Source organism: Brienomyrus brachyistius, chromosome 23 (assembly GCF_023856365.1).
Source record: "Brienomyrus brachyistius isolate T26 chromosome 23, BBRACH_0.4, whole genome shotgun sequence".
Classification (NCBI taxonomy): domain Eukaryota; kingdom Metazoa; phylum Chordata; class Actinopteri; order Osteoglossiformes; family Mormyridae; genus Brienomyrus; species Brienomyrus brachyistius.
This window is the reverse complement of record NC_064555.1, coordinates 15757620-15783623: the sequence shown is the minus strand read 5'-3', so window position 1 is coordinate 15783623 and position 26004 is coordinate 15757620. Positions and strand designations below refer to the sequence as shown.

Sequence of the window (26004 nt, the reverse complement as noted above, 5' to 3'; positions counted from 1 at the left end):
ATTTTAGCAGATGATTTGATAAGCTATTTGCCTAACTTTGTAAGACTCAAAAAAAAAATCTAAATGTGCATCTTGGGTACCTGTGAAAATGACAGAATATAGTCATTTGTTGTTGCTTTGAGTCCCTTACATTCAGCGTCAGCCCAGAAATTTAGCAAATGAAAAAAGGAAAACACACCTTCCTTGCTATCTGTTTACTCACATCTCCAGCACAGTATCACATGATGAAGACAGGCAGCTGAATGCAGTTTTTCTCAACACTCCGGCCTCGAAGCGCAAGCAATTAAAAGCAACGCTGCAGAAACGAGCGCGAGTTTACGAACCCCCTCCAGCACCTTCTCGGTGTCAACGGCACAGACGATCTGATATTGCGACGGGCTGCATTATTGCCGCCCAAGTAAAAGCACGATTTACCATGAGAAATGATGCAGGGGCAGATAAGGGGAGCGGTGTTGCGGGAGGCTTCAAGCTCCCCTCGCAAACAGCCTCCAAACTGTAGCTGTGCTTTGCAAGATTATCTCTCGTTTGGTCCCAGTTCATCTTAAAGGCTCAATATTCACTCTATCTACAGTAGCATGGTTCTCCTCCACTGTTTGCAAACATTATTTCTAATGATTAATGTCTTTGCCATGTGATTCTTTGTGTACAGGAAATTACTTGATGTGTGCCTCATAGGTTATTTTACCGGCGTTACAGTGTTGAATCAGGCAGCTTGCTATCTCCAAATGTCACAGTATAAAAAATAAATTTGTCTCGCGTAACCCTGTCCCAGCCACGGTTGTATTATGGGGGGGGGAGACGCTGTACCTACAGAGTGTTTGTGCCACAAAAGTGATCCCACAGTCGGAGAAACGCAACAGCTGCCAAAATGTTTATGTTGCAGATGCAGCGAAAGCAGAAGTGCAACAAATCTAGTGCATGTTGGAACTTTCTAGACTGTCAGTGATTCAGATGAATGGAGGTGTGTGTGTATATTTGTATGTGTGTGTGTCTGTGTATATGTGTGTGCATGTGTGTGTGTATATGTATGCGTTTGTGTGTGTCTGTGTGTGTCTGTATATGTGTGTGCATGTGTGTGTGTATATGTGTCTGTGTATATGTGCGCGTTTGTGTGTGTGTGTTTGTGTGTACAGTACGTAAGCACGGCAGCTTCACTTGCTTATTTAATTGTAACTTTAGCATGAGTTATTTAAAAAGAATGTCTTGCCAAGAGCAATTTTCTATTTTCTGTTTCTATTTAGTTCACCCCATTCCCATCACTAGGAACGATGAAAGGATGCATGAGTCTGATTCAATATGCACCTTCTGGCACATGAAGAAAAAATGGGCAGATATGTGGCCAGCATGGAGTTTCCCACAAACTCTGTCTTGTGAAAAATGCCGCAGGAGCAGTGGCAGGGAAGAGACAGAAGGCAGCGAGAGCAGAGAGTGTTCTTAGTGTAGGTCATCGTTGTGGGGGTTTGCTGCGTGCATTTTTGTGGCATCCTCTTCCAAGCCTGGGTTTGGGGGTGGGGGGCTGGGGGAGTGTGATGGCTGACTGTGTATTAAAGAAGGGGAGGGCAGAATCTGACTGCTTAAACAGCACAGACACCTTTTTACGATAATCCCTGAACTGGCACTGCCCAGAACATTCTTTATTCTTCTAAATGAAATCTTTTTTTCTTTAAAAAAAGAAAACAGAAGAAGACAGAGAGTGCAAGTATACTGAAAAGAGTTTCGCAAGCGGGCGGGCAGACGAGCACGAGGAAACAATCTCCTTAACCTCCGTATCCTGTCAGACGCTGCAGCAAACGGCTATAAAAGAGGATCAAGGACAGAGCAAGGAGAGGAGGAACGAGGAGAACAAGCGGAGTGGGACTACAGTGTCCTACAGGAGAAACTCCCGTCGCTCCCGTTAAATCTCTAAAGGCCAATCCCCGGCTCACCACCGCGACAACGATGCAGCGGTTCCTGGCTGCAGGCAGCCTGCTGGTGGCGCTGTTGTCTTCTGCAGCTTGTGAGCGGCGGCACCACCATGTGCAGCACGGTCCCTGTAGCTACACCTTCCTCCTGCCGGAGATGGGGCACTGCGGCCCCGCCAGTGAATTCCAGGTGACCAACTCGCTCCAGAGGGACTCTGCACCACTTCCTGGGGGTGCCACCCCCACCGAGCAGGACAAGAAGCTGACAAGCCTGGAAAATGCCATGGAGAACAACACCCAGTGGCTGCTGAAGGTAACCCTACATCGAGAAGCGTGATGAGCGCTGGGAGCTGGAACTGGAACCAAGCGATTGGCTGCGTGCGTTCCAGCCAGTTCCGGCTGTTGTACCCTCGAGGAAGAACCTAAATCACTTCACTAAAAACAGTGGATACATTTCCAAAAAGTTGATAAAGTTATGCACCATCAAACTGTGAATTAGGCAAATTTATTTGGCTAAAAGTGCCTTATATGCACTCACAAAAAGTGAAGATTAACTTTATTGATCCCAGAAGGAAATTCTGGAGAAAAAAACTGACTTACTCAAGGGTCTAACAACAAGACAAATCATGTAACAAGTTAACATGCCTGCTGATCTGTTCTCTTGATGCTTAAGGCTGCTGCCGATGTCAAATTCAAACTCTGTTTCTTCCTTTGACTAATCCAGACGTGAGAATGATTTTTCTATCAGTGCTGGATCTAAATTCTTTCAGGACTGCAAACTCCTCTGTGTCAAACAATGTATAACATGGTTGTCTGTGCGATCTGTCAACATTACAGGTAAACATCACACAATTTCGGTCGCATAAACAATTTAAATGGCACAGATCTAAAGCCAGGCATCATTTGTAAATCTTTGTTGTTGAGTTTCAATCTTTGAATCTGAAGTTATATTATCAGCAATGGGAGTTGTTAAAACTTTCTCCATATGGGAAATTGAGGATTTACAAGAGGTTACCCTCTAGCAATGTCACATTGCAGATAAAGCGGTACAAATGCGTCACATAGAGGGGAAAAAAGAGAAGAAAAGTTCTGTGCTGGAAACCTGCCTGTAGAATGGAAAGACCCTAAGGTCGTTCATGGCGCAGCCAGTCTGCTAAGCCACATCTGCTCAGTGAGGGACAGAGATGGTCTTCATGCTGCCGTTCTCAATGTTGTCTTTGTTCTGATCAAAGATAGTGCTTCGCCTCCTTCGGTGCCATCAGACTCCGGGGGACTGACCCACCTGCCGGTAGCTTACTGGCAACCCCCTCCCCTTACTGTGATCCTGCGTACACGTGGGCATCACAGAAACGGGGCTCGCAGGCAGACGGGGGCTTGTAGCCATGCGAACATGCATATCTTCCGGCTCTACCTCCCACCCTCCCACACCAGGCCAGCATAATTCCTATAAAGCTTACAGATAGAAAATTACTGTATGATGCACTGTATGGACAGCATCTTGTAGTCAAGTTGTAGGATGGATGGATGGATGGATGGATAGATCGATTCTGAAGGAAACTGCAGACTTTCAGTAGCTTAATATATACATTTAGACAGTAACAATAAATAACTGACAACAATAATCAGTAAAAGTACAAAGAATGTCAGGTAAAGTCCATCCATCCATCCATCCATCCATTGTCCAAACTGCTTATCCTCCTGGGTCACGGGGGGTCCGGAGCCTATCCCGGAAGCAATGGGCACGAGGCAGGGAACAATCCAGGATGGGGGGCCAACCCATCGCAGGGCACACTCACACACCATCCACTCACACATGCACACCTACGGGCAATTTAGCAACTCCAATTAGCCTCAGCATGTTTTTGGACTGTGGGGGGAAAACGGAGTACCCGGAGGATAACCCCACGACGACATGGGGAGAACATGCAAACTGTCAGGTAAAGTCTTACACGGAATTCCATAGCAACGCTGATCATGCAGATACATACAGTAAAACACGGTACCTGCAGCCAAACTTAAACTTGAGACTGAAACATTTAAAAAATAAACCAGTACTCCAGGTACTCATGGAGCTGAGCAGTTTGTAGCATTTTCTGGCATTTTATCTCTTTCCTTCAATCGGAACTAATTTACAAAGGGTTATCTCTTAAAAGCTGTGCTCATCCATTGCCCCGTGCTCGGCTAATGCCATAGGTCTCGGAAAGTAAGAGAGAGATTCCTCCCTACTCTGCAGTAACGACCTGTAATCATCTCCAGAAATGTCCCGATAAAGAGATTTACTGCAGAAAACTGGGAGCTCACCATTCATTGGAATAAATCCCATTCATCCAGTACAGCCAATGATCGTAATAGTCAATAACGTACTTGCTGATACACGTTTGTTCTGATTGATTAAGAGGTAACAAAGGGAGTCTCTGCATGTTAATTAAGACACCCACTAATTCAGATAATCTGGTTTCATCTACACATTGTTCGAACTAACAGACAAATAAGGCAGCACATTAATTCAGATCACACTGGAATTTGTTAAGCACGGGTCTGGTTTTGATGTAGTATGCTTACCTAAGAGACCTGATTACTGCAGGAATACTGTTGCCCGACACATTGCGTTCACTGTAACAGAGCCACACTGGACCATGTTTTAAGGGAAGGGATGCCATTTGCTGTGATTTTGGCTTTCCAGCTGCCCTTGTGGTCAAGTCCAGGTTCAATCAAAGAAATTTCATTTCCGTGTCTTTCTGCCAGAGTCAGGACCACTGGCTTATGTCACCATAATTATCATTGTTGTTCTCTGTTCCTTCGTTCAGTCACTTTGATTTTTGAGCCGACCTGCTTGTAAGTCCTGTGCTTACAATCATTCCTATGGCCTTGTGAAGCAGCAGGAAGCTATTTAATAACTATTTAGGCGAGCATTTTAATCGGACCCGTGTTTTGCATTTGTTTGTCTCTCTCCACTACTTGACCTGACTGTGTCCAGGTTGTTAGGAAAATCATTTCCGCTCCTTTTATCACGCATTCAGGTCAGTTTCAATTCACATTTTTCTCCACCCCATAACCCAGCGCCCTGTATCATATTCCACTCGAGTGCGGTAAAAAATGAAGTAGCCTTTGTTGTAGGTTAATTAAAAACAGCAGAATGCGCTAAGAAATAAAACGATTTCACTCGGAGCCATTGTTCAAGGTGCCGCCTACATATAAAACCAATTTAAAACTCTGTGATGGATGAGAACCCTGGTGTCATGGGTCTTGTTATTGCAAGTCAACAATGAATTTAGATTGAAGTGAATTAAAAAAATAAATAAAAATGGGCTCCCAATGCACAGGGGCAGAAGTGCCAAAATTTTAAGCTGCCCTACCGCTGCGGGGCATGCGAGCGAAGCTGGGTGTCTGGATACAGATGCCGCTTCACAAAGCATCCTACTTTTTCCTTATTTTCTCAACCCTCAACACCACGGTGCTGTTCGGGCCCAAAGGATGACCCTGAAGAATAGATGGGGAACTTAACAGCACTGGTAAAGTGTGTCACGACGTTCTACATTTCGTTCTGGTACCAAGGGGGGCTGAAGCTGACAAGAAGATTGATTGTCCAGTGCCTCCCACCTTTTAACGCGTAATTCCCTCCCGTGCTTCTGCCTTCCCAGTGCTAATTTCTGTTTGTGCTCGCTATCAGAGCTGAGGTTCTCATTATGATCTGTCATATATATAATAATTATTAAGAAAAAAAAATGTTAAAAAAGAAGCAGTTTAGGGTTAATGCTGCGCCCTTGAGAACTGGGTGTGAATTAAGCCGAAAGAAAAACACTGAATAAGCTTCTCAAAAACCTCGACAAGGTTGTGACTGCAGCAGGAGAAGTAATCTGCCATTCTCCGTATAGTATTTCAGGCTATGTTTATGCTCATAGTAACTCATAGCATTAACAGAACTCAATGTCATACACACGCAAATGAGTGATCCAGTTTAGCAAAAGAATAACCTTCCCACTCAATTTCAGTGCCTGACAAGCAAATCAGGCCCACTCACCCAGTGTGCCCACATTATTTGTACATCTGAAGGATTACCTTTAATGCAATCAACCATGTTCCACAATTAAGTTAAAAACCATCTGTCAAAATATTTTTGAAAAGCTGTCAGAAAATGAGAAATTGTGATCTTGAGGCCTTTTGACTTTGTTGCATTAGAACTTTCCGGGCACATTCTCACCGTTCTGTTCTCATAATATCTCTTTTGGATAAACACTGCGATGTGTGAAGAGCACCTGTCAGCTGGCACAGACTACAGCAGAAATCACACCATCCTGCACGGCTGGCTGCTTCAGCTCGTGCATCACAATCGAACTTAATGCCAGTTCTGTAACATTCACAGGAAGCAACTGTTGGATAATTTAGACTCTGGCATGTAGCAGAGAAAAAACACAGAAGTCATTTTTTGTGATTTTTTGATCAAAATGCCTCAGAATTAACCTCAAATCGAAGCATGAATGAGATATGAAATATATAAACATGAACTACATGGACACAAGTATTGGGACAACAATTTGTGCAACGTCTAACTATCAATCAAATGGTACTAGCATGAAGCTGACTAACCTTTAGCTTAATAAATAGCCTGTACTCTTCTGGGAGGGCTTTCCATCAGATGCTGGAACGTTGCTGGTGGGATTTGCTGCCCTTCAGGTTGGTTATTGATGTTGGGTGATCAGCTCCCTGTCTGTGAGCTTGTGTGACCCCAACTTCACAGCTGAACCTGCTCCCACATGTTTCCACTTCACAGTCACTTAACTTAAGGTTGACCAAGGCAGCTCTAGCAGGACAGACATGTGGAGAACCGACTTGCTGGAAAGGTGTCCACTGGTGTTCAGTGGTGTTAAATGGTGTCCAGTGGTGTTCAGTGGTGTTAAATGGTGTCCACTGGTGTTCAGTGGTGTTAAATGGTGTCCAGTGGTGTTAAATGGTGTCCAGTGGTGTCCAGTGGTTGACTAATCTCTTTTGTATGACCCCCCCCCCCCCACATTCTGCTGCCATTGTTTGACACTGTAGATTACATGGCTGTGTGCTTAATTATACACCTGTATCTCCGCAGTGGGCGTGGCTTATGTGGCCAATTCCTGTAATTCCTGAAAGTGCCCCAATACTTTTGTTCACATAATGTATAAACATGGTGAAACTGACTGACTAACCAAGTATGGATGCTCTGTCTAGCATGGGTGCAGGCTGTGCCACGGTATTTATGCCACTACACGTTGTACTGAGTATAGCTGTATGCGTTACAAGTAAAATTTGATATATTGGCAGCTGGAGAACTACATCCAGGAGAACGTGCGGTCAGAGATGGAGGAGCTGCAGAGGAACACTGTGCACACGCAGACGGCTGCCATGCTGGAGATCGGGACCAACCTCCTCAGCCAGTCAGCAGAGCAGACCCGTAAACTGACAGATGTGGAGACGCAGGCGAGCCAATGGGGTGAAACCGCAGCCTGTGGCTCAGACTCTAATGGTTTATTTTTATAGGCCGACGTCTGGTCATTGTTTAACCGGCTCAGCAATCCCATAGGACCCGTTCATTACCTGCTTGCGTTCGGTTGCTGAACTTGTAATTTTAGCTGATTAATCACCTTGCTGTTTTGCGCGTGAGAAAACAAACTACATATATACGCACGTAGCTGTCATTGGAACACATGAAACAGCAGGGGAAATGTATTTTAATCAAAACAGTACGACCAACCGATCTAAGCAACTGTTATTTCAGAGCTCACCATGATGTTTTGTTTCCGTGTCTTTTTCCGTCTTGCTCGTCAGCCGGTCATTGTGTACAAAAATGCAACCTGCAGCAATATTTTGTCGGCTTTGTTCTGTCTTCTGTTAGCTTGGCCTATGAGGCTGTTAAAACAGCAAACGATTAGAACAGAACTTTGTTTTTGTTTCTTCAAAAAACTTAACAACAGACAATATTTACCCATTATGGATACACTCAGTTTTGCTCTGTTTAGAGAACTGGAATAGTTATAGTCTGAAATCATTTAGAAGTTAGCAAAGCACTTTTTAAAAAATCTGCTACCTATATGTAGCATAGTGTCCCTCTTTGGGGGACAAATCGTATCCATTAATACAACCGCCTGTGTAACGTGAGTGGGTCAAAGACTCAGGAAGGATTTCGAGCACTAATCTTACAACTAAGTCTTTATGGCTTGTAAACCTTCTTGAACATTACTACAGATAATTTTATTCTCCAGATAATTGTTAAATGTCTGGCAGCAAGGTGACTGCTGCTGTACTGCATAATTCAAAATGCAGAGACCTTCATACAATTGTGTTCCAGAGGTTTCCATAGAAAAAAAACTTACATTTGTGCTTCCTGCAGAAAGAGTGTATTACTGTGTAACAAAGACAGTAGACCCATCCAATTTATTAGCATGTTGCAGGAGATATAACCACAGTGTCTGCTGGTCTGCAGATGATGAACCAGACCAGCAGGCTGGAGATGCAGCTGTTCGAATACTCGCTCTCCACCCACAAACTGGAGAGGCAGATCCTGCAACAGACTCAGCAGATTTCCCGGCTGAACGATAAAAACAGGTCAGCTGAAGGGGTCGCTAACAGGGGTCCTCGCCGAGTGAGTGAGTGTGTGTGTGTCTGTGTGTGTGTGGGGGGGGGGGGGGGGGGGAGGGGGGGCACAAGTACAGCCATGGTGTGAAGGTGCTGAGATCTCTGACAGGGAGTTTAGGGTGAGGAAACTGAGGGGTACAGCGAATACATGCAGTGAATACATCCAGGTCATATCTGTGGAGATTTGACTCCACTGAGCTCAACGTGCTGTGGGAATAATGGCTGCAGGTTCGTATAGCAAAGTCCCATGCGGTTTCAATCACAATGGCATGATGCGGCAGCGAACTTACAGATGGAAAACACCGGAAAAAAAGAACAATCTCAAGGCCTGCAACCCCAAAGCACAGAATATTTCTGAGCATCATCTAAATCACAGGAAAAACTGACCACAATGTCAGACAGAAAAACACACCTACAAACTATAAATTTCATTAATCTTTTGTGCTAAGAAAAAAAAAGTCCAATTTAGTTTTTGAATCAAAAAGGCTTTCAAGAGGCACCTTGTCATAAAGCAAAGAAAATCGCTTTTTCAGTTTGGGTGACTGTTCCGTTTCAGTCAGTAACCCTGGCTAAGCTCTTTCTTAGCGTTGTCAATTCATGCAGTGTGAATTAATTGTGCAGATTTTCCTGGTACATGGTGCCTGATGTTTGCGATTGTTTCCACTCTCTGGGTTCTCAGTCTTCCTCCCGTCTCCCTCTCATTAAAAATCACCGCATGTCTAATATTCTCTTTCATTTTCAGTTTTTTTGTATTTCTTTATTTACTGAATTGTTAGTTTTTTTTTGTCACCCTTGTATGGGATGAACAATAATAGCTCCAGAATGTAATTAAGCAGAGACTGAGCCAAGGAAACGTGAAGCTACCTGACCAGCAAGCCAGTGCTGATACAAATGAAGTGGAAATTTCCAGAACTCACACATTTCTTGTTGTTTTTGCGATGATACCGCCAGTGACCCAGAGTTAGGCTGCGTCATCATATGTTACAGTATGGGGAAATAAAACTCACTCAGTCGTTACGTAATCCAACAAAGAGAACGGCTGTTACATTTCCACTAAGTCCACGGAAATCGACTTATTCCACTGTACAGTAAAACCTTGGGCAACATAATTTGTTCCAAAGCACTCGTATATCAAAGCAAATTTTCCCATTAGAAATAATGGAAACTCAGATGATTCGTTCCATAACCCAAAAATATTCATATAAAAATGAAAATATACAAATATAAAATAAAAACACAAACAAATTAACTTGCACTTTAACCCGTACGTGGATGGTGTGAGTGAGACGAGAGAGAGAAGAGGAGGGTTATTTTGCAGGACGACTTTCACTATACAGTCCGGCCTTGATTGTAGTGGAAGTACATCAAGCGTTTGTCTTTTTTTTTGGGAGTGAAGAGTGGATCGGCTGCTTTCTCGGGCTGACGCAGTTTTTGCCGCATTTCTGATTTCCGGTCACTGGCGCTTTAGCCTTCTGGAGCGGCGGCTCGCAGCTATGGAGGGCGGGCACACGCTGCAGCTGCAGGCGCTGCTCGAGGAGAAGCAGAAGCTGCAGGAGCTGTTGGCCCGCCAGGCGAAGCTCGTCGCCATGCTAGAGGTGGACCTGGGGGGCTCCATTAGAAGCGACACATCGCTTCACCACCAGCAGGAGGCGCTCACAGGCGCCTTGCAGAAGCTCTTAACAAAGGTTCAGCACTGTAACGGTCAGTTGCACCTTCACACTATCCTGGGTTTGGTTTCAAGAAAACGGGGGGGCTGCGGAGCATATGCGATGTTTTATGATGGCTCCTTAGAGCAGTGGTTCCCAATTCGGTCCTCGGGTCCCTAACAGTCCAGGTTTTTGCTCTCTCCCAGCTCCCTGCCAGACAGCCCACATTTTTCTTCCCTTCCAGTAAAGAGCTGGAAGGCAGCAAAAACATGGACTGCCTGCGGGTCCCTGAGGACCGGATTGAGAACCACTGCTTCAGAGGCATCATTTTTAAGTTTGATTTTAGATGTGCAAAATAGTATTAGACAAAACACTATTAATATATTAAAGTATTATCCTTTTAGTTTGTTTTGAAAATAATCAGGTCTTATTTTAATTTTATTATGTAATAGAGTAAATGGAATATCACAAGGATCTTGAGATACCATGTAATTTCACGCATGCAATTGTAGAGGATAAATATTGTTAATTACTATATAAAACAAGGATTTTTCAGTCATACTCTTAGTTAGACCAACTGACTCATTTTCATAGCAGTTATTGACTGGCTTTCACAAATATACTACCTTAGTGCCAATCTTAATGTTTGATTTGCTGTAGAAAATATAACAATGCAACCCAAAGTATACGGAAAGGGTTAAAGCTGAAGGCGATTAAGAGTGTGGAAAGAGTATTGAGGAGAATTAGAGGACATTTGTTTTAGCTGTCTGGGGGCGTTTATATAGATGTGATGCTTCCTTTCAGATTCAGTTGTTTACCCTAAAGCTGAGATGCTCTTCTTAATCTGAAGGATCTACCCTTCAAGGGGAAATTTCCACCAGAGCCAAAGAAGAGGCTCCAAGCTTCCGCGACTGTGCCGAAATCTACAAATCGGGGATCACGGAGAATGGGGTGTACAGGCTGCACGTCGCCAACTCAACACAAACATTCAAGGTGAGGGGACCGGGGGGTGTAATCGATTCTGGGTGTGAGAAAGCCCACTTTAGCCCAAGTTAAACCAACCCTTCCCCTATCGGTTGCCCAGGTCAGTGTTGTGGCAGGGCTTGGGACCTATGACAGGCATAGAGCACAAGGCCGGGGCACACACACATGCTTGTATTCATCTTTGTGGGGACCATCCATTTAATTGTAGAGCATAACCCAATCCCAACAATGACCACCTTGACCCCTACCCAGTCCTAACCTTAGCCGTAAGTAACCAAACAAAATAGACTTTTGGCAATTTTAGTTTTTTGATGGCAGTCACGCAGTTTTATAAAATTTTGTTTCCCATATGGGGACCAAAATAGCAGGTTTTTATCCCATTGTGGGGACATTTAATCCCCACAATATGTAATGTATACATGACACACATACACACACGCACACATATAGTGGGATTCCTCCAGATATATATATTTTCATTTAATTATCATAGACTTTGTAATCTCTTGAAAAGGTTAGCAAATATTGAAAAGTGATAGTTCAATAAAAATAAATATTGTATGGGTCAAGCCATTGCTGTTCATCCGATCATATTCCAAAGGCTTATCCAGGACAGGGTTGCTAGAGAACCTGGACCTAAGGCAGGTGAACATCCTGAATGGAATGGTAGTCCGAAGGCCGGCACATGCAACAACCATTCCTGTACAGCAGGGCTTCCCAATCCGGTCCTACGATAACTGCAGATGGTCCATGTTATTACTCCCTCCCAGCTCCTGGTAGGATTAAAATGTGGATTGTCTGGCAAAGAGCTGGGAGGGTGCAAAAATATGGACTGTCTGGCAGAAAGCTGGGAAGGAGAAAAAATGTGGACTGTCTGGCAAAGAGCTAGGAGGGAGCAAAAATGTGGACTGCCTGGCACGGAGCTGGGAGGGAGCAAAAATGTGGACTGTCTGGCAGGGAGCTGCGAGGGGCCGACTGTGGGTCCCAAGGACCGGGTTGGAAAACACTGCTTGCCAGTATATTGATTTTGCTGAAAAATGTTATAAAATCAGTGGGTAAAATGTGTTTTTCTTGTATGACTTGTGTGTGTTAAGTTGGTTGCTGTTCTAACACATTCGCATTCAGCAGCTTGCAGCTGCAATGTCACATATACTGTATGTAAAATGGCAAACCTTGTCAATACTGACATTTTAACAGTTTAACGCTTTTCCAAAAGGGGCAGAAAAACTCCAGTGATGTGATGCAATCCATACAAATATTTGATACTGGGTGGAGAGAAAATGTCATCATGAGATTAGAAAAGTAATCAAGGAACATGCCCTCAGGCATCTGAAACTGAAGTAATTTAATTTTATTTTTTTTTTCGGGGGGGAGATCTTCTATCGAGCCAGAATGTCCCAGCTGATACACGTGTGACTTTCACTCACTGGCGATTCACACACTCTGATATAATGCCTGGCTGCAGTTCCAGGGACATAATGCTTACGATAAAATTACAAGAACTGTGCACACACACACAGACACACACACACACACACACAAACTCTCTCTCTCTTTCTCACTTCTCGCTCCCTTATATTTGTTTCCTGTGGGCTTAGAAGCCAGATGTTTGGCAGCAGAACAGTTGCTTCCTGCCATCTCAGAGCCAGTGTTGGTTTACAAAGAGCAAATCCATGTACGCAGTACTGCCATCTGTTCAGTCTGCGGCTGGTTGCATCGGGTCGGCTGGCCACTTTGCTGCCAACCTTTTTAAACTGCCCCATTTATTCCGTTATTATTATAAGCTTAAAACTACTAATAATTAGCCAGTATGTTATTGTTTTCACATGCAAAGTGTGCAATGCGGTTTGTGACAATGAATAAAATTTTACAGCAGCGCCACTAATATCACGTTCCACAGTATTCATGAGACAGATGTCATGTACATCCACCATTTTCTTCCTCACACTCTTTTCCTTTCGTGGGTCAGCTTGGCTGCCCATCTCATCTGGCGTCTAAGTGAGATTTACCTACCCTGCGTTTGCCCGGGAGAGCTGCAGCTGAGATGGTGACCGTATGGGATCCTTGTGTTTAATTAAAGGCTGAGCTCACTCTGTCCTCCTCATTAGCAACAAGAGCTCTCAAAGTTGATCTCAAAAAGAGGAGGGGAGTCTTTGCAATCAAAGTGCAAGATAGAAGATTCTGGAATGAAATATATGTAAGGAATCTTGAATTTAAAAACAAACGCAATTCCAATATCAAATATATTTCTCTGAAGCAATTGTTAATATTGATGACTAATATTAATTTTTCACTTGCATAAAGCATCTTTATGACTTCCACAGCAGTTTATATTCCATTGTCCTTAAGCACTATGCTTTCTGTTGCTACACAGCATATATATTTCTGTTGCTAAAATATATACTGTTTGTAAATATACAGTATACAGACGCTCCTCTACTTACGAATGAGTTACGTTCCGAATGGCCATTCGTAACTTGAAATGTTCGTAAGTCGTTATTCAGCATCATTTTAAGGCTATATGCAAGTACAAAGATGCTGGGAGTACGCACGCTATGTTGCTGCCAGAAGTCGTACCAGGAGGAATTGGCATGCATAAAAAAAAAAAAAAAAAAGATGTTGCGGACAGGAAATGGGAGCCCAAGGAACAACTAACAACTAACAGTCCTCTTTGTTCGTATGTCTGAAAGTTCGTAAGTAGAGGAACGTCTGTATAATATATTATTATATACTGTAGCAACAATTTAAGCAAAATTTTTGTCAGTAGTCCCAGTCATTAACCACTAGGCCCATGTTGTGAAAGTGCATTTTATCTGTTGCTACAGGGTCATATATGAACCTATAGAGTGAAATACTGAACTGCCATCTCATTTACCAAAACTGTGACTCTGGCAAAAATCACAGGAGACAATAAAGCAGATCTGAGTCATTTGCAAGCAGCCACATTAAGGCATGGAGCATATTAAAGGTATTTTCTTTTCAATTTGCATAGCTAGTAAAGTTGTTAAGGGAATAAACCACAGCCCCAGAGGCCAAGGGGATTTTTAGCAATTCTAAAATTAATTAGGTTACTTTTCACCATATGGGCTCGGGGCCCTGCTGCAAGATGAAATCGGTCAGATTCATTACTCTTTTGCAGAGGCATAATTGCATGCAATCAAACTAAGAGAGAAAATGTAGGCCGTGACTGAAGCCTGGGAGTCGCCTGATGAATTTGCCCCATGCTGGCCACAGGGAGACCTGAGGCAACCCCGGCTTGCCGGTCCTACGCATATCCTGTTCCAAGTAAAAACAACATTTTAGTAGGAAGGTGAATTTCAAAAAATAAGGGTAGGCATTATAAGCAGCTGGTTTGCAGAGGTACAGGAGGTTGTACATTCTCTATTTTCAAGATTTCTGTTAATTATGAAACAAGTAACTTTGAAATAACTCACTGCTACTATTTTTTTTCATTTAAAAACATGTTTTTTCTTTCTTTTATGAAAAATTCCCTATTGCAGTATTGGAAAATGTGTTATCTTCTTACCGCCTCAATTGTAGTCACACTGATGGTTGCAAGTGACTCAAAGGCCTGTGGGTACGGGGAGGAGTTGTTTACAAAAACATGATGTGCTGAGATTGATTTGTTTTTCTTGTGTGTGGGTGTGTGTGTTTGTGTGTGTGTGTCTAACGGTTGCCGTGGAACCATCAGTCGTACCCTCCTAACTTTCCAGCTAATGTTCACTTCCACATCTGTTGAGAGTTTCACAGATACCCACCAGCAGGAATTAAAAAAGTTAATTCATGTGAAACAGAGCTGGTGTCTACTCTACCTGCCATTATCTATATAAACATTTAGCTGGTCATTAAGCAGGCACTCCCACTAACTAACCTGCAAAAGGATCATTAACAGGCTCGAATTCGATTAACGGCCCATTATGAAAGGGGTATTTAAAAGGGGGTTTCTTCATTCATAAAAATGCATCGGAAAGACTATGGAATTCATTAAGCTGGGGAAAGTGTAGCGTTTGCTGATTTATTATTGATATTTATTGAAGAATCGTGATTAAATTTTACAGAATTACATGCCATTTTCGATTTATGAAGGAACTGTAATTTCCCCCTGAATAGTGAAACAATGCTGAACTCATGGCTTTTTGTTAATGACGTACATCAAGGGCAATAAATGATGGTGTTCAGTGGTTGGTGTAGCTATGGGTCTCATGGGGGGGGTAGCGGATGCTTACCAGCGAATGCTTAGTTTCGTGTCTCTTGCAGGTTTTTTGCGACATGAAGACCCGTGGCGGAGGCTGGACCGTGTTGCAGTGGCGCCAGGATGGTTCGGTGGACTTCCACCGCAACTGGGCGGACTACAAGACCGTGAGTGGCTACCTGTCTCTGAGTCACTGCGCAGTTCGTAAGCCGTCTCTTCCATCTCTTCCCCAGAAGGAGATTTTTCTAATAAACATTTTTAACATGATGTTGCTAAGGAGAAAAGGCTAAGTCAATGGCAGCTGGGGGGGTCAACAACCAGCATCAGCCAACAATGGCTGGACGGCTGGACGTCTGGTTTGGAACAAAAAAAAACTTAACAGAAGGTGGTTTTCTATTATCAGTAATTAGTTACAGATGAAGAAATAGGCTGACTACCTCATTTCTCCATGCAGCTTCAAAGATATATTTGTAGCAGTAGTTTTTTGCCTTCACCACCCAAGGTCGATACCTTTTTTGCAACAATTTTAACATTAGAAATGCACACCAGGGGACTCACCAGGACCTCTGACAAAATGTGAACATTGCACAGGACGAAACCGCAAAGGCTTATTTGTAAAACTATTGCTAAAACTCAAGTTCAGAAGTGAAGGGCACTGTGTCTCCATGAATATGCAGGAAGAAGTGGCAGCCAGGACACTTCTGTTTCAGAGAACATGGCCATGCTTTGCCTTTTCACCTGCACTGTGCAAAAACAATGGCAAGGCTAATGCTTTTCCACTCCCGGGAGCCCACCCAGTCCAGGGGCTGTTTCCAGTGGTGGCTACCATTAAGTTTGAATATGCTTACCATCATCAACCCTGTCAGACTACGTATGTTTTTATTTATCACCCACCAGGACCACTAGGAAACTTTATTAATAATAATAATAATAATAATAATAATAATAATAATAATAATAGGCTACATTTATATAGCGCCTGTCCTGCCCCCATCGTGTGCCACGCTCCCTTGTTAACCCTGTGTGGATTTCTTGTGTTCACCAGCTGTTTCCTGTTGCCGTCCTTAGTCCAATGTATTTAGTCCGCGTTTCAGTTTGTTTCCCCAGTCCGGTCATTGTAGTTTCAGTCTGTCAGGTGTTGAAGCACACAGACCGGGGAAGCAGGCAAAGGACAGAAAGGCTGGGGCAAAAAGGGGTTTAATGGGTGAATGGAGAGGCTTACAGGGACAAGAAGCATAACAATACAATGACTGAATTAAGGGAACATACTCTGACGTGGACTTAAATACACAGAACTAACGAAGACAACTTGAAACAGCTGATAAACACTGGGAATCCACACGAGGTAAACAAGGGAGGCGTGGCACAGGAGGACCGGCACAATCTCAAGGTTGCTTTACAGGAGGGTAAAAGGAAGTGTTTGTATAGTATCCATCCATCCATCCATCCATCCATTGTCCAAACCGCTTATCCTACTGGGTCGCAGGGGGTCCGGAGCCGATCCCGGAAGCAATGGGCACGAGGCAGGGAGCAACCCAGGATGGGGGGCCAGCCCATCACAGAGTTGTATATTATCAGTAATTGGATTTTCTTCTGTCAGCCATCCTGGCTGATGACTTGCCACTCGAGCCGCACCCCAAAATTCGGTCTTGATCCTAGTAGACCTCTCTGCAGATTAGGTACAGTTAATCACTAAATCCCCTCGCCACCCTTTCTCAGCTTGGTATCACAGAGACTGCTGTGTTGAATTGACTCATACCTGTCAGAAAGATCATTCTAAGTGGCTTGTGGTGCAGACGTGTCTAAGTCACATCAGGTAACAACTGGTGTTCCCCAAAGCTCTGTTCATGGTCCTCTCCACTTCTCTGTTTACATTACCCCTCTAGGACAGATCATCTTATCTCCTGATTTTGCCTAACACTACACTGAGATTGTCTAGATCTACTTGACCTTCTCTTGTGATGACACCATGGTTTCTTATCTTCATGCCTGGCTGACATCACAGCCTGGATGAGGGACCATCACCTCCAGTTTAACCTCTCCAAGACTGAGTTTCTTGCTTTTCCCTGCCAGCCTTTTCCATTACGCTACTGTTCAGCTTGAATCATCTGCACCCTGTCCATCCAGGTCTGCTCAAAATATAGGGGTAATGATTGATAACCAGCTGTCCTTTGCAGAGCACATAAAAGCGTCCCCCCAGTCTTGCAGTCAGCAACTGTGTATAACATCAGGAAGGTCAGGTCATTTCTGTCTTAGTATGCAGCTTAGCTAATAGCACAGGCTACGGAAGCCCTGAAGGGCAAAACACACTAGCAAATACAAAAACACAAAAGAATATATGTCAGCAAATACACAACACTAAATATGAAAACATGCCAGCAAATTGGAAGAAGATTTACTGCAACATTAGCGGCACTCAAAAGGGAAAAGGTATGTACCTACTGATCATCAAGTGCTTGTTACTGATTGGACAGGGAGCCCGTCAATCAGCCAAGAATCGTAACTATAGTTAATCCATGCCCTGATTATGTGAATACACACTGTTTTGTCTGTATTTTTTCATTGCAACTCTCCAACACATCGTATTTGTTCCTATGGTCTCAACAAAGTCGTATTCTCAAAATCACAAAACAGAAGTTGTAATTAAACATAGCAGATTCCACTGAAATTCCATGGCTAATGCTATTGAATCCATGCTTTTTTATTGCATTCCCACATAAAATCAAGAAATATCCCATGTGCTACTCATAAGGGGGGGATTCTCCCTTGTTGTGAGAAATGATTTCAAAATTAACAGCGACAGTAAAACTGTATTTCACATATCCTTTATATCCGGGCTTCACATCATGTGCCAAACCGAGGGGGATCCGTTCTGATCACGAATCAGTTACTGTCAGCTTGCATCACTAGATTTAAAATAGGGAGTGGAACAATAAATATATTCAGCACGCACAAGTTTGGGCAGGATATGAAAAGTGCAAAGACAAGATAAAAGTGCAAACAAATATGCAAACAGTACACACAAATGTGTGAACTTTTTCCTGAGCAAGGAAACAGGATCTCCCAGAAGTAACGAACCTTCTTTGCAACTTAACAGCAGATTAATTGATCTTGAACCAAATTGATCTGCAATTTACCTATATAGCACATTCACTTATGTGCGATCAAATCAGAATTGTTGTAACAATAAAAACAGGCACAACACAGTAACATGCAAATACATGACAGAAATAAGATAATATATTATAATAAATGCTGAGTAAACAAGTGATTTATATTTGCACTTACTTGTGAAGATGGTGTGAAGTACTGGCTCCTGTTGAACTGCAGGGTCTACAGAAGTGCCCAGTTTGTGAATTTTGAACACAGACTTCTTGTTGTTACTTAGAAGATTCAACTTAGATCCAGTAGGCTACAACCTAGTAGGAGTATGAGGCTGGACTTAGCCAGACTCCAAGATCAGGCTGCTTCTGATGAGTTTGAATGCAGTTTGTGTGAGGAACTTACAGACTTGGGTGCGACTGCTGACTCTAATATGATGTGGGAGACCTTCTATGACAAGACCCTGAAGGTAACCGAGGGCTGTGTTGGTGTTGCCAGTGTTCCCAGAAGGAGGTGTTTCATCTTGCAGGGCACCTTGGATATTATTGAGAGGAGTCTCTGCACATGACATGGTTGCGACTTCAGAACTGAGAAGTCAGAGCGGGTGATGGAACGATCCTTATGGATGACACTACAATAGTGACCCGCTGGGCCGGCTGCTTTGAGCAGTTGGTTGGAGTTCCCAGACTCCATCTGGGATGTTGGACATCTCTGGGTCCAGAGTTCTTGAAAGATTTTCTGATCTTGACATTGCTGACACTGGGGTGATCTTAGCAGAGTCATGGGGGACTGGAAAGGGTTGTGTGGCACGCTCTATATCTTTGCAAGAGGACGAAGATCCAAGTCTTTAGATTCCTGGTGCTCCCTGTCTTGCAGTCTAGCTGAGAGACATGGACGCTACAGTGAGCTGAGATGAACATCGGACTCCTTCGGTACGGTGTCTCTTCGGAGAATCCTTGGTTACCGCTGGTTTGACTTTGTGTGGAATGAGCGGTTGCCAGAGGAGTCCGGAATGAGGCACATTGCCTGCATTGTGAAGTCTCTGATACGGCACTGCAGCCATGTGGCACATTTCTGAGGGTGATCCAGCACGCAGGATCCTCATTGCTGAGGTTTCTGAGGGTTGTGTTGGTGTTGCATGTCCTTCCAGAAGCTGGTGCTTCACCTCACTGATCCTGTTCTGTCGTGTGGTGGGTGTGGTACTGATGGTAGCGCCCACCTTTTCTTCTCTGGACAGTTTTTTTTCCAGATGCCCCAAACAATCGGAAATGGGATTCCTCTGAGAAAATGACTTTACCACAGTCCTCAGCGCACCAATCCCTGTACCTTTTGTGGAATTTCAGTCTGTCCCTGATGATTTTCTTGCAGAGAAGTGGCTTCTATTATGTCCTTCTTGACACCAGGCCATAATGCAAAAATCTTTGCCTCACTGTGCGTGTACAGGTAGATGCACTCACAGCTGACTGCTGCCATTCCTGAGCAAGCACTGCACTGGTGCTGCCCCGATCCCACAGCTTTTATCAACTATAGGTGCTTGCTGGATTTTCTTGGGCACCCTGAAACCTTCTTCACAACAATTGGACCTCTCTTGTAGAAGCTCTTAATGATCTGATAAATGGTTGATTTATGTGCAATCTTACTAGCAGCAATATGCTTGCCTGTGACGACCTTTTTGTGGACCACAATAATGACTGCATGTGTTACCTTGCAGGTAACCATAGTTAACAGAGGAAGAACAATGACTTCAAGCACCACCTTCCTTTTAAAGCATCCAGTCTGCTATTCTAACTCAACTCAATCAGCATGACAGAGGGATCTCCAGCCTTGTCCTCGTTAACACTCTCACATGTGCTAACGAGAGAATCACTGAAATGATGTCAGCAGGTTCTTTTGTGGAAGGGCTGAAATGCAGTGGAAATGGGTTTTTTGGGATTAAGTTCACTTTCATGACAAAGAGCGACTTTGCAATTAATTGCAATTCATCTGGTCACTCTTCATAACATTCTGGAGTAAATGCAAATTGCCATCATAAAAACTGAGGCAGACTTCGTGGAAAATTATATTTGTGTCATTCTCAAACCTTTTGGCCACAGCTGTGGGACTTTCAGCAGAAGGTTGAATTATGCATCTGGAGGCAGTGCATTCAGCCTCTCTGAAAAATGTGTGGTGGCACTCAGTCCGTTTAATGTCGTGCAACTTTGTGTCGGCTGTGTATAGCTTATAGGCAGAAGAAAAGAGTTTGTTTGTTTGGGCAAAGCTACTTTACTAAAAATGTAATAGTAATAGTGTTTATTAATAGCAGTGGTATTTCACTGCACCTCTTAGGAGTTTAAATTAGTCCACTGTATCATTTCATTGTACATCTAGACCTGTCACATATATAGTTTTTCTTGTTACTTTTTGGTCTAATAACTGGTTCTTGGAGGTGCGGGGGTCCAGCTCATATGATGTGTGGCAGTGGGTCTCATCTGGTTTGCTATGAGGATTCACATTTTCCCTTGGTCATAAAGTCACAAAATGTTGTTGAGCAGAGCATATATGTGTGTGTGTGTGTGTGTGTGTGGGGGGGGGGGGGGAGGGGGGAGCGACACTGAAAATGGGCCTCACAGCTAAAAGTTAAGAAACACTGATCTTGGCGGACTCCAGACCAAGCCGGCAGCCTCTTAGCTGGTGGAATGTTGATGATGGGCTTCTGACTACAGGCAACAAGGAGAAGTTCCCAGAGCTCCTCTGAAAACATGGCACGTGCCAAAGGGCCACGCCGCAGATGCCTGGGACCGGACCGCGCTTAGGAAGGCAGCATGGGTCTTTGGATACATAAAGCACCAGTCAAGCAAAACAACCACTGCCATCGCTAAAAGCTGATCCACCCAATGGATTTCCGTAGAAAAACACAACTTGTTTATCCAACTGGATGGTCTCGCTGGACCTCCCTTCACGTGTCTTTTCATCAAGTTTGACTCTCTTCCAGAATAAGTCCTACTCAGACATTACCTATAAACAGCCAGCAGCCTTAAACTGGAGTTAAATTTCAGACCTGTTTGCCCTGTTTGACCCTCCTCTCTTACCTTCTGTGCATCAGGGTTTTGGTGAGCCCTCTGGGGAGTACTGGCTGGGCAATGACTTCATTCACTGGCTGACGACGGGCCAGCACTACGTTCTGCAGGTCCAGGTCACAGACAGAGAGGGCAATGAAGCCTATTCACAGTATGACCATTTCTACATCGACGGAGAGGAACACAACTACAGGTACCAGCGACCATTTCAACCATCTGCCTCAAACAGAAACCGCACGTTTGTTCAGTTATAGAACCAAATACCAGTCAGAGGAGTATCAGCAGATATGAATAGTGCAAAACATAATGGGAGGTTTAAGACTCACCAAGTTAGAACACTGTACCCATGACTGGAAGGTTACCAGTTCAAATCCTGAGTTCAGCAGACTGATATCACCTTCTACAAGGCCCGTAAGCCCAACTGCTCCAGGAACTTCATGATCCTACTTTCTTAATTGCATGTGGCTTTGGATCTGCTATAAAAATATGTAACTTTGGATGTGCTACAAAAATAAATTAAATGAAAAGCAAAAATATATAAATGCTCCTCACTTTATGATATTTCAAGTTTACAGTGGCGTGATAGAGATGCACATTCATCAAACATCACAAGAATTTTGATCTGGTGCCAGGCTAGGATATGCTATATGATACCGTCTACTGAATGCAGGCAATGACAGCATCTACCCAGCTATGCTTCTGGTCTCTAGCTATCGCCATCATAAGCACCTTCTACAGTGTTTAACAGTGTATCCATTATGGTCTTTTTTCAGTTTAACTAAACATAACATTCAGTGACAGAATATATTCATATTCGATTTACGATATTTTCAACTTACAATGCAGTCATCGCAACATAACCCCATCGTAAGTCGAGGACCATGTGTATATATGGCCATGTGACCCGCCATGGCCTGACTAGCTCTGGGGTGATTTTGAAGGGAGTGAGTGAATTCAAAGCCAAAAACTTCAAAATTCAAACCTGTGTGTCTGTGGTTTTAAATCCCACTCCTTGCAGGCTCCGTGAGTGTGTCATTAACCGACTGAATTATATTGGGGCTACAATAACTAGAGCACACTCAGGCGCGATCGCTTAGATGTGAACCTGGTGCATGAATAGCACAGTCCAAGCTACAGTAACCAATCCCCCATTAAATTAAAAATTATGTTGCTAAGATTGGCAATAGTGCTGGCATAGAAGAAGGAGCAATCAGTTATTAGGGACAGAATGAACATGGTTATTGCATTAACGTCATAATTTATATATCATTGATTGAACTGAAATTCCCTTCTGAAAGTCTATTTCTTAAAGAAATGGAAAGAAAGCTGATCTTTTGTAAAACATGAATATATTTCTGTAAAATCTGCCCTTGAGATTAGTGCTTTACTATACATGTTTAAGTCAAATAGATCATAGCAAAAATGTTAAAAGGCCCGAGTCTGGTACTTTGCTGAATTAGCTACATTACAGCTAAGTACCCTGATTAGTGATTACTTACATTTCTGTCCCAAACTATCGCATGACTGTCTGAGAACATAAAATTCATGAGCATCTGAAGTCCCACAGACAGCAGATGCCACGTAGGTCTGAAATATGTCAACTTTGTGTTGCCAAACAAATCCATTTCTACAACAGTAACAATATCGGAACAAATTGGTACCAGGGAGGCTCACTATGCACTTGAACCCAAACCAGAAATTTCAAAGTTAGAACCCAAAGTTGAGGAAAATTAAAACGCTGCTGTTGAAAAGTGCTTCTGATGGCCTCCATGCTGGTAGATGAAGTGAAATGCTGTGAAACAGTGTGTGGTATCCTAACGACACACTGATTGGGCATCCCACCAGCACCTGACATCACCTGACTGTTTTTTTGTTATGACCCATATGTGGGGATTTTACTGCCTTGCTCTGCACTCCAGGGCTGAGCTCTTACTGGAGGCCAGCCGGGTAACTCTGGGGGTGAGAAGCTGGCAGCTGCTTTGCAGCCAAAATGTCTCGTCTGGGTCTCATATGTGTGTGTGGTCCCACTTCTCACAAGTTTAAGGTCCAAGCATTGCATTAGGATGCAATCACATCAGTTATAATAAAATATAATTACCGTTAAAATATACCCGAGAGCTCAGCACCTGGGAATTAGTCAAAGCGGAATGTGTGAAAAAACCATAATATATACTTGTTTAATCTCAGTAAAACGCTCTATAAATTTGTACAAGAACCATTTTGCTTTGATTAACAGGTGTCATGAATTACTCAGTGACTGTTTAATGTCATGTACTTTTGACCCCGACTCTCCCTCCCAAAGTGATGTTTTTGGTACGCTCCACTGATGAAAAGTGGGAAGTAAAAAGAAATGATGGCAGTTTTTTGATAAATAAAAGTGGTAACACTTTATTTCGGGGGGGTTGGGGGGGGGCACAAATACTTAGTATTCACTCACTTACTACTGAAGCACAAACCATGAACAAATATAGATTCTACTTGGGATATAAGATGCGTCATGATTCATTAATGATAAAAACATCAATATTACACTTGTGTTATTCATGATTGTTCCGTCAGCAGTTCCCTAGTAGTTCCTTCCATAGTTCACAAAGGTTTACAGAATTAACAGATACAGTAACAAATATTATAACTACTTGAGATAAAACATACGTCACAATTCGTTAAGGATGAATAAACATGAGATCAGTAAGTTATAGCTTAATACATTTTTTGTGCCCCCTCAAGTAAAGTGTTATCGAATAATTCATCATCTTGGTGGTCAGCTGGTAGTGTGCTGGTTCTAGACTTAAACCTCTGACCAATTTAAGTCTTAACAGAGGCCTTATTATAATATTATTGGGTGAGTAACTTAACGTGTATTTCCCCTGGACAGGCATCTAACTGTAGAACTGTAAGTAGTGTGACTCAATGCAACCGCCATGACAAAATGAACAATTCATCCAATAGTGGAGTGTTTCCCAATCTGGACCTCGGGGGCCAACAGACAGTCCATGTTTTTGCTTGGTGGCCCAGCTATGGGTCCCCGAGGACCAGCTTGGGAAACACGGCAATAGAGAGCTAACGGCTGTGAGTCCTGACCTTCCAGCCTGCACTCCCGAGGATTCGGCGGCACAGCAGGCCGAAGCAGCAGCCTGGCCCCCTCCGGCACTCCGTTCAGCACCAAGGACCGCGACAATGACCGCTGTAGCTGCAAGTGTGCGCAGATGGCGTCAGGAGGTAATGGCTGCTCCTGGAACGGCCGGCCAGCGCACTCATTAGACTCCTCAAATCCTTTCGGATGACCTAAGTCATCTCACACATTGGTAACAATGACACTCCTTATAATACTTTAACACAGAAACAACAGTTTAAGGCTTATATTTTACATCATAGCTATATTTAGAATTTAGTGATCGATGGTCATTGTTGACACAGGAACACAGTGCACAACAATGAAATGTGTCCTCTGCATTTAACCCACATGTGACGTAGTGACATAGCAGGAGGCCGCTAATTCAGTGCCTGGGGATCAGTGCTTGGGGGCGGTACCTTGCTGGTCGGGGATTCGAACCTGCAATCTTTCAAATACAAGTGCGCTTCCCTAACCATCAAGCCTCCAATGCCCAAAAACACGTGTTCGCCTGAACAGGGACTTGAACCCTGGACCCTCAGATTAAAAGTCTGATGCTCTACCGACTGAGCTATCCAGGCTCCAATATAGTTTTTCTGTAGACTGTTTGTATAAATATAACCTGTAGCCTGATTGGATTATTTTAAATCCTCAGTAATATAGCATAATTTCTTTCACATTGATGTATCTTCTACTGGACCTTTAATGATTTCAGGGTGGTGGTTTGATGCCTGCGGACCCTCCAACCTCAATGGCGTCTATTACGGCGGCAAGTCCAATGTTCTCCGCTTCAACGGGATCAAGTGGTACTACTGGAAAGGCCTGCACTTGATGGCTCGGGCTACGGCCATGATGGTGCGCCCAGCAAGGTTCTGAAGTCCATTGTGATGATGAGCTGATGCTGCAAAAAATGGGAGGAGCCTGATGATGTCAGAAACTGGAGAGATCAGTAGCGTTCATGCCAGTTCTTATCTACAGTAGCCCTGCCATGCAACCGTGTCAGTCAAGCCTCTCGTTACGTTGATATTATTTTTGTTAATCCTATATGGTCAACAGCTGATAAGTCTACAATGATTGAACCATTGTGGGATGAACAAAGACATTTTTTCAGGGCAGTGGACAGAAATGGAACCATTACTGATTGAAGAAACTCCTCCACTGAATCTATGTTATTCCTCGACTTGACTGTAAATTACTTTCTATGTGTTTTTTTTTACATGGTCTGTCATTGTCCCTGAGCACCTATAACCTTTTGTTTGGAAAAACCACTCTTTTGTTATAGCTATTTTATGTAGCTGTAGGACTGTTTAATAGATAGACTTGTCTCTGAAAATTTGCATGATATTTTCTAAGGAATATTTTCAGTTCTTTTTTACCGTAAGGAAATAAATGATTCTTGAAACTTTCA

At 43.4% G+C, this 26004-nt stretch overlaps 1 protein-coding gene and 1 non-coding gene across 2 annotated transcripts; one reads left to right on the top strand and one right to left on the bottom strand.

Annotated features, from left to right (window-relative positions):
* Positions 1–1538: 1538 nt before the first annotated feature.
* angpt2b (angiopoietin 2b) lies at positions 1539–26004 on the top strand. The gene is made up of 9 exons (XM_048993706.1): positions 1539–2214; positions 7194–7349; positions 8353–8474; positions 9973–10205; positions 11001–11143; positions 15392–15493; positions 21511–21677; positions 24573–24703; positions 25312–26004. Exons 1-9 carry the CDS (start codon positions 1939–1941, stop codon positions 25470–25472), a joined length of 1491 nt encoding a protein of 496 aa, XP_048849663.1. The 5' UTR covers positions 1539–1938; the 3' UTR covers positions 25473–26004.
* On the bottom strand, positions 25105–25177 carry trnak-uuu (transfer RNA lysine (anticodon UUU)). Its single transcript has one exon. It is a non-coding gene; the product is annotated as a tRNA-Lys (tRNA).

What these genes read in the sequence shown, in the direction of transcription:
- angpt2b (XM_048993706.1), top strand. Translation starts at nt 1,939, where the DNA reads ATGCAGCGGTTCCTGGCTGCAGGCAGCCTGCTGGTGGCGCTGTTGTCT. An exon ending in ACACCCAGTGGCTGCTGAAG is followed by an intron (nt 2,215 to 7,193) that starts GTAACCCTACAT and finishes ATATATTGGCAG; the next exon opens with CTGGAGAACTACATCCAGGA. An exon ending in CGGCTGAACGATAAAAACAG is followed by an intron (nt 8,475 to 9,972) that starts GTCAGCTGAAGG and finishes CTGGCGCTTTAG; the next exon opens with CCTTCTGGAGCGGCGGCTCG.